Source organism: Vigna umbellata, chromosome 9, assembly GCF_029865625.1.
Source record: "Vigna umbellata cultivar VRB3 chromosome 9, Vumbellata_1.0, whole genome shotgun sequence".
Lineage (NCBI taxonomy): Eukaryota > Viridiplantae > Streptophyta > Magnoliopsida > Fabales > Fabaceae > Vigna > Vigna umbellata.
In genome coordinates, this window is record NC_142173.1 from 37851893 (window position 1) to 37861319 (window position 9427).

A 9427-nucleotide genomic window follows, 5' to 3' on the forward strand; every position below is an offset into this window, starting at 1 on the left:
AAACTGAGCTTTCAATTAAATATAGTAGAAGACGTTTAAGTTGCGTTCTTGTATAAAAGTCCGTCTTGTCCAAATTCAAGACACGTGTCTCAGTAAGCTGATCTACAAAAATAATAATAATTCACATTTTATTTTATTTTAATGTAACTAACATTAATTATATTTTATCAATTAAAACATTTTTTTAATCTATCAAATTTAACTCATCGCTTATTAATTTTCACAAACTTCCATCTTAAATATTTTCATTTTTCATTATCTTTTATTTAATCCAAACAACTCAATCTTCATATTTTTCTTCCCTCAAATTCACTCTCCAAAATTCATCTTCAAATCCAAACACAAAACACAGAAGGTCAAATAAAAAAAAACAAGTTAAATATTCCTATTTTTAAAAATTAGTTTTGAAACTCAAATTACAATAAAATACATTGTCCCCTTTTTAAGACCACATCTAATATGATATAAGTCTAGCATAACTTGTAATAATCGAACTATAAAATAAGAATAAATGCTGAATTTGGTCCTGAAAGATTGAGCCAATGGTTGGTAGGTCTCTTAATAAAATGTTACGAAAATTAGTCCTTCAATAATGTATCTTCTTGCATGTAAGTTCTTATTTCTTCTGAATTTTTGTCAAAACCACTCCTATAAATGTTAAGCCGTCATTACATTAGACAATCTCTTTTCCTATTCTCAACAATAACACTTACACCATCATTCCTCCAATCAACGTAGAGAATGGGAGGTGAAGAAAATAATCGTTACAAACCTTCCTTGTTGAAGAGTAGTATCCAAAATAATCTTGAAGGAGCAAACCTTAGAAGGATGATGATGTATTTCTAAGTGCAATCAAGAGTCATAACAATTCACAAAAACACGAAAGTACAAATGTTATATCCAAGTTTAACAAATCATTTTTTGATTTTGATTATAAGCTTAAAAAACAAGTATAAAATATAATTTTAATATATCATGTCAAATGAAAAGTGCCTAGTGTAACCCAACAAACACAAGTTGAGTGGCTAAATGGATGCATGTGTTGTTTGTCGTGTATTTAGTTTGATAGGCACAAACGTTGTATATGTTTTTCATCTGATAAGTTTTTTTTTGAACAAACACTAATCAGTATAAATAATCTAATGATCTTTTATCTGAGGAGACAATAAGTATATTTTGTTAGACAAACATAATCCTTAAACATTTCATAATATATATCAAACTAATAAATGTTTATTTTATATTTGTAGAGAATATGCACTTCTTCGTTTTTTCAAGAGAATCTCAAGTTTTTTGTCAACATCAAGATTTTCCTAAGAACAAAAGCTTCATACAAACAATTTTTCTAAAAAAAAGTGGGATATCAATATTGTAAAGTCAACCAACTATATCAAGTCCAACACTTTGCAACTACCTAATGTGTTTCAAAGTTTTAAATCATGCTCTAACTAAAGAAGAGTCTCGATGGTTACAAATTTGCAAGGACTCTTCTTCTCAACTCTACATAAAGAAAATCCATATGAAGAAAAAAAGCTTTGGTTTTCTTAAGCGTCCGTAGCTTTGCATTTAAGAGTTTGTTTGTCGTTAAACATTTTCTGATTAGCAACTCTATGATCTATTAAATCACTTTCTTTATAAAGGTTTAACCAACAATGGTTGGGTCTAAAGAATATTAAATCATGGGATTGCCCCTTACACCAAACACTGATGGCCCTTAATTACTGTGTCTGCCAGCCAGCATATGCATGTTCCTTAAAGAACTAAAATTAATAAATAATTAAATAAGTTATTAAGTTGTTTAATCTTAATAGACGTTGAACAACAATTTTATCCGCTAAAACATACTGACTCTTCAGAAAAGAAAAGTGCTATTCTCAATAGATGTACACGCATAGATGAAGATGAGGAACTGCATAATGGAAAACACGGTTTAAAGATTTAGTGGTTAAATAAAATACATTTATGGAGAAAACAATAAAGAATATTGAGGTTTATAATTTTGGAAAACCTGATTCTTAAAATAAAATAAAAAAATGATGTCGGGATATTCAGTGAACACACATCAAACAGAGTGAGGGTGACACTGGAACTTGTTGAGCACCATTAATGAAGAAGCTTTTATATAAACACTTTGGCACGACTGATGGTGTGTCAATGAAATCTATATGAAAAAACCAGTAATAGTAACGAAAACCATCACCAACTCAGCAGGGCAGGTGCAAACCCATAATATATGGATCTATCGATGTGTATTGGCACAATTTAAAATATGGATCTATCGAAGATTCTCCAAAGTCATCTCAGCCAGCAACTTTTCTAGTCAAACTTCTCTCAGTTGTTGGATTTTGTTGTCCGGATCTGAGTATGAAGTTTCCAGATTCAGATATACAATTGACTCCCGCCTTCATTGCAGGCGATGGACGGCTTTGTCCCATCGACTGTCTTCGCGAACCGATGGACATATTGGCCAACTTTTCGGCGCTTTCTGAAACCCCGCGTGCAGTCCTTCCCTTGTTCATAGAAGCTGCCAAACACATTATTACGAATCAAAATCAGCTTTAACTCGTGCTTAAATGAAAGTGATTATTAGAGTATTAAAAGGCTTACTCGGGCTGTCTTTTCCTGGAAATCGATATTTTGATTGTTGAGTAGTCTTCAATGACTTCTTGCTCTTAATTCCATCCTTTAGAAGAAACAAAAGAATTTTAGCTGAACAAAATTTAACGAGAAACAAGTCCAATATAGTAACACCACCAAAAAGAGCAAAGGCCAAAGAGGAGTCAGTCAGATTTGTGAGATCTTGAACTGTCTTAATGCATAGCCCCACATATTCAAAGAGTGAAAAGGTATGGGTGGGAACCAGAGATTCAATGAGTAAAAAGACGGCGTGGGTAGGAAGGGCATGAGTTAGTAAGCACAATGGGAAAGGACAAAAGTAGAAAGAGTGAACAACTCACCTCGGTTGCCAAATCCAACTTCCGTTGCACACCTGTAATGTTCAGAAATAAATGAGTTCCATGCTCTTTGCACATGTGAAACACAGCATGCCACTAAAAAGAGGGCCTATTTTCTCCACTTTCCAAGAACATAAAAAATCCCAGCTGCAACTAGAATTTCATTGCTTTGAGACTGGAAAGGAATAAATAGAAACTATATATTCAAAAGAGCAGGGCTTTTGTTTGATAGAAGATCAAATACGTGGAATGTAATTTTAGTTGGTGGTACATTTGATTTGAACTTATGAGAGAACTGGAGATCATACCATACCAAATATAGGAGGCATTAGAATTTAAAGAAAATGGAAAAAAATGGAGTAATGCCTCACGGTGTCGTGTAATAGAAAAGTACCACCCAAGTTTAAGAAAAATAATTAGCACAGTACGACTTTAAATGTTTGTACAGGACAGAATGCTAAACAGAAAACCCACCAATATAAAAAAGGTCAACATAAAAAAATTACGATAGATGAGTGGACACAACACAGGACTGGATTAGGAATAACATCGGAAAGCAAGTACATAATCTCCACCAAGAGGTATGATAAAACATAGAATAGTCTAACAATTAGTGGAGGGAGAACCAAAAAGTCAATAGGCCAGACCGTGGAAGTTTTAGATTTTCATCTATAAAAGTAATTTACAATAGGACTAAAAGTTTTATCCATTCAAGAAAAAGGCTATTGATGGTTATTACTTTGTTTCCATTATTGAGATATAAAGTAGCAATTTAAACAATGTAGTAATATATCTTATAGAGATTTCGCACAGCTTAAACACCAACAGATATTTCTAAACCATAATGAATAATAATGATTCAGATCTACAGATAGTTGGGATAAGCAAGCACATAATCTACAACAAGGAGTATGATGGAACGTAGAATAGTCTAATAATCAGAGATGGAAGGAGGCACCCAAAAGTGCCAATAGGCCAGAGCATTGAAGGTTAGATTAATAAAAGTAATTTACAATAAAACTATGTTTTATCCATTCTAGTAAAAGGATATTGATGGTTATTACTTTGTTTCCTTTATTGAGATATAAAGAAGTAGCAATTTAAACAATGTAGTCATGTCTGATGGAGATTTCCCAGCTTAAGCACCAACTGATATTTAACTAACAAAGAATTATACGACTCAGATCTACGAAAGCTGGAATAAAAACATGCAGCATGTATTGAACCTGAATATGTCTGAAACCAATTATATCACCTGAAGCTATAGAAGCATGTAATTTAGGGGAAGAAAAATTGTTTGTGAATTTTGTATTAGGCAAAGCACTAGAGTATCTCTTGAGTCCCTGACGGTCCAGTGAACCCCTGGTCCCAGCTGCAACAAAATAAACAAGGAGTTTGGTATCCCTTCCAATTGAAGCATAAGCCATTCCTTAGAAAATAATATAAATTTAACTACAAACCAGATGGAGGAGTTCTGGCCACAGCTCTTGTGCGAAGGGATGGAGGGATGTAAAAGCAACTCTAAACAAATCAAAAAGCAAAAAATATTTAAAGCCCAATTACAGAAGTTAACATATAGTCGTGTGATTAAAGATATAAAATTTTTACTACAAAACTTATCGAAAGTAAGGATTTGTTAAAGATAACCTGAAAGAAAGGATGTTGAAGGGCCTCTGATGCTGTTGGTCTCTTGCAGGGATCCCATGAACAAAGTGACTACAAAAATGTAATGCAAACAGAAAAATGAGTACATAGCACTCCGTTAGCTAAAAAAGGGGGGGCAAGACTAAACTACAGTGTAATAAAAGCAAAACTACTCACGCTAACAAGGTTAATTGCACTATCACTTCTGGATGGGATCAGAGCAGAGAGATGTACACTAGCAAGCTGCAGAATTTAAACATAAGAAACTATTTAAGGAAGAAAATATTGATCTTAATATACATAATATCAAAAGACAACAGTTTAAGGGGATAAAAAGACTAAACAAAAGACTTTGAAATTATCCAGCACACTGAAAACAGATAAAATAGCACATCTCACAACTTGCATAATAATTAGTATCTAGCACTCTCAAAGCAAAACATAAAAACAGAAACAACAAAAGTAGGAAAAGAACCTGTGGAAACTGATAGTTGATATCCCTGGCAAGCTTGAGTCCATCTGCCCAAGATTCAGTTGTGGGACTACCTATTACACTGCATATTTTGTAGATTTCATCCGCTTCACTGCGTGTACAGAAATAATGAAACATGTTAATTTAAAAGTCCAATCAGTAAATTTGATACTGTAGAGAAGTATGTCACTAATATGAAATTATGTATGTTATGCCATAAACTAATGACAATTTGAAACCAAATAATTTGCAAAGAAGTGTTCAGTCATGCACTTGGAACCAAGTATTAGCGAATTCCCTAATAAAGATCAATTAGCTATATCTAACTAAAAATATCATCATATGGGAAGTTTCACGAATGGAGAGAGGTTAATACCTAGTACCGGGGAATAGAGGACGTAGAGTGAACAACTCAGCCATAATAGCACCCATTGCCCACATATCTACAAGATGAAAGAAAATCCATAAATGTATGGTACTTGACACTTAAGTAATGTATTGTCTAGACTTTAGACCATAATATTTTGGTAAAACATAAGTTACCATAAATAACAATTACTCAAATCAGAAACTTACCGACTTTAGATCCATATAAATGGGACTGAAGTAGGACTTCAGGAGCACGATACCTAATCAGAAGTCATAATAACTATGAAATTAAATGCATATGAAATAGTGCATTATACATTTACAATAATAATAAAGTATTGAGTTGAAAAAACATACCACCGTGTGGAGACATACTCAGTATAGGGTGGCTGTGAACTGATCTCTCGGGCTAGGCCAAAATCAGCAATCTTAATGACATCCTTGGTGACCAGCAAGTTTTCTGCAACAAGAAGTATACCTCAAGTCAAGACAGCAGAATTTTGCAGAGTAATAGATATATGTAAATCTTAATTTGTCATGATTTTCAATTCAATTAACCAGCAAGCTGCATTTAAAAATTATTATTAAAATAGATAACAAAAAGGAAAAAAATTAGCAACAAGAGAATAAAATTCTAACGTTACATCCATTCCAAACTGTATAATATAAACGGAACCCTATTATTCCATCATGCTACATACTAACACACTGGTATCATATGATAATTACGTACCTGGCTTCAGATCACGGTGAAAGTATCCACGCTGGTGCATGTAAGCTAAACCTTGGAAAACTTGAAAACACCAATTTCTGACATCATTTTCAGAAAACAGTTTTTCCCTGTTTTTCATTTGTTGGTACAGGTTGTATTCCTAGATTACCCAATATGAATTTAAAAAATTAGTACTAGGCTTTACATGAGCCATCAAATATGCCACAAAATCCAGCCACTCACCATATACTCAAAAACAAGGCACAGAGTGTCACATTCTCGAATAACTTCCTTCAGCTTCACAATATTTGGATGGTTCATTTTTCGCAATGACTGCCATAGGAGAAATAAGAGAATAAATATATGGATAATAACACTAAGGAAAGATCAAAATGTGATACCTTGACTTCTCTCAAGTTTACACACTCCTCCCAAGAGTAATATTTCTTCTTCATTTTCTTTATTGCAACCTGGAATTTTATGACAAATTAGATAAAACAAACAATGGAACTTCATATACCATTCAACTCAAAACATACTTACAACTTCACCACTTTGCTTATTAATGGCTCTCCAAACACTCCCAAACGTTCCATCACCAACTTCTTTAATTAACTTGTACCTGTGTTCAAGGAAAGGAGAAAAACATTGAAGATATTAAACAGTTAAAAAGAGGGAATAACAACTTCTGGCTTGAGAAACAAATACTCACCTCTCCATTTTCCCAAAGAACCCAAAGCAGCTCTTATTCAAAAAGAAATGGCAAACAAGATAAAGATAGATGGCATTTATCCCTAGCAAACAATGCCAATAAAAATGTACAAAATGTTGACAGATATGAGATGGTCCGGCAAAGTTCACTGTCAATTCACTGTCATGGCAATGATATAAAAAACATAAATTGTTTATGCAAGGACAGCATAGCCTTATTGATTAATAGTCCCACAGCTTTGTAGTGGTAGCAAGATGCATGTGGTAGAATCAAACAAGTCCTGGAGAACTTATTTACATAGTTTCAGAATGATTGATCAAAGCAACATTCATCTTCTGCTAAACTCATCACGACCCAAGACTTGAGGAGTTCAATAATAGCCACTTCATCTAATCTACATAGTTTCAGAATTGTCAGGTAAAAAATATTTTGTTGCCACCAATATCCATTAGAAACAACAACACATCAATTGTAACTAAGTGTTGTCTACAGTTCTTCAAGGCAGTTGCTTATCTAATACTTGAGAAGCAGGCATCCAAAATTCACACATTAATCCATATACTTCAGCCCTGTAAAACAAAGATAAGTTAAGTTAAACATCAGTAGGTTAAAACAGGTGAAGGTGTGATAAACAACTGTTCCCTGATGAATCTCTTATCCCAGAAGTAGATTTTACAGATGTTTCAACAGGATATTGGGTTAGGAGTGCACTGTGAAAGGAACACCTATTAAGAAACAACATTTTTTGAAGGTTGCAGCCAAAGACAAATAAGTTCTTACTCATACGTGTTCCCCAAAGATGCTGCACTGGTCTCAGAAGAAACAAGCATTGAGTACACTGTGCCGATCATTAACGTAGAACAAAAGACTAGGTGCAATTGACAAAAGAAACAAGAATAAAATCTCTATGGATGAAGAATTGGCGGTCAAGCACTTGTTGGGATAAAAGCAACCAATAGTGGAAGCAACTTGGCAAGATACAAATCCTTTCCATGTCTCAAAAAATGTACCAGGAACCTCAAGATTCAAATCAAGATCACCCTGCAATTATAGAACATGAGAAAACATCTGATTAGATTAATACTCTACATTGTACAATGCAAATGGCCGACAAAGATAGAAATCTCAACAAAAACAGAAATGGCAATTCTATATGAAAATCAAAATCAAAGAGTGTGCATCATCAACGACAAATTAAACATTTTTCCTTTCTAATTCTAATTTTTTGCTAAAGGTTAAAATTTGAAATCCAATAGAAATTTCAATTTTTCCTGTGGTAGAAAAGTTACCAGACAAATAAGCCAGTATATCAACTAAATACTAAAACTATGTATAAAAATACAATCAAACAAGTTATAATGGAGAGAACAAACATTACTAATTTGCATGTACCAAATTCAATTATGATTACGGGCAGAACGCAAAATCCATAATTACTTCAAAAACCATTTCCAAACATCCGTACTAGCCAAATAGTTACCTCCAGGCATCATCATATGTCAATTTACCTACAAAACAAACATATAATCCAGGAATTCAAGAGAGCATCAAAATTGAAAATTTTTCACCTAAGACAGAACTGAGTTCTCAGTTGCGCTTCAAAGACAAACCCACTCCAATATTTAAACCCAGAAAAAAAAAAAAAAAAAAGCATCACAAGGATGAGGGATCCAATCATAAGAGCCTAAACATATGATAAAAATCAATCACATTCTTGGCCAAATCCTACCAACGCACGCAGAACGCAAAGCAAAAGAACAATCAGTACCATTCGAATCAAGCCCAACGAAAAAATCCAGAGAATTCAAGACGCGCCAATTCATCTAGAAAACAATGCGCCCATTAAATTCCCTAAAGAGCATCGAAGTTGAAAACCATTAAAACCGACATGAATGAACTTTCACAAGAGAATCCAATCTCTAATCGAAACCCTAGTTAATCTATAAAATGCATCAAGAAACCCACACTCAGCCTCCTCTGCAATATCCCACAAGAATGTTCAATCAATCCCACACCATGAAACGAAAACCATTCTGAATGAATAGAGGGGGCATGAATGCAATTAAATTCGAATCGGATCTGCAAAGAATGAAGACAAGAAGAAGAGAAAAGGAAGAACCTGAAGAGGTCGAAGGAAGAGGACCGTCACGAAGGACGGTAGGAGGTGAAATCCAGAGTTTCCCTCTCTCTCTTCTCTCTGTCACCAAACCCAACGCAAGCCAATAAAGTCAAACTTTCCGATAATTCCTACCCTCTCTTGTTTTTTTTTCTCCTCTTCTCCCACCAAACTCTCAATATTTCTCTACAGTAAAGTACACTCCAATTTTATAAATTTTAAATTAAGCAATCTTATCAGATTATGAGAATTTATTATTCAAAATATTTGTGTCCATATATCATAAGAAATTGGTAGCTAATTTGTGATTATAAAAATTTAGTGCCCGAAGTTTTCAGTCTCAAATGGCGTACATTTAATTAAATATACATTTTCTGTAAAAAAAAATTTATTTATTTACAACATTTTTATTTTTTTCAAAAAATAAAATATAATTACAATATGTGAG

At 33.5% G+C, this 9427-nt stretch overlaps 1 protein-coding gene across 5 annotated transcripts; it reads right to left on the reverse strand.

The window, feature by feature from the left end:
* Positions 1 to 1896: 1896 nt before the first annotated feature.
* LOC124826148 (cyclin-dependent kinase F-4) lies at positions 1897 to 9151 on the reverse strand. Of its 5 annotated transcripts, XM_088098676.1 has the most exons (20): positions 8983 to 9151; positions 8632 to 8714; positions 8256 to 8371; positions 7644 to 7904; positions 6864 to 7432; positions 6695 to 6773; positions 6553 to 6621; positions 6395 to 6484; positions 6173 to 6311; positions 5797 to 5899; positions 5647 to 5699; positions 5447 to 5513; positions 5074 to 5182; positions 4776 to 4841; positions 4602 to 4670; positions 4415 to 4475; positions 4210 to 4326; positions 2958 to 2989; positions 2608 to 2683; positions 1897 to 2524 (listed from the first exon to the last, which is right to left on the reverse strand). In XM_088098676.1, the coding sequence occupies exons 5-20, from the start codon at positions 6869 to 6871 to the stop codon at positions 2301 to 2303; spliced, it is 1362 nt and encodes a 453-aa protein (XP_087954802.1). In that variant the 5' UTR covers positions 6872 to 7432; positions 7644 to 7904; positions 8256 to 8371; positions 8632 to 8714; positions 8983 to 9151; the 3' UTR covers positions 1897 to 2300. The 5 variants fall into 5 exon arrangements, with proteins under 5 accessions (XP_087954802.1, XP_087954803.1, XP_087954801.1 ...); XM_088098677.1 differs by lacking the exon at positions 8632 to 8714 and having other exon boundaries at positions 8344 to 8371; XM_088098675.1 differs by lacking the exon at positions 8632 to 8714.
* Between the last annotated feature and the right edge of the window lie 276 nt (positions 9152 to 9427).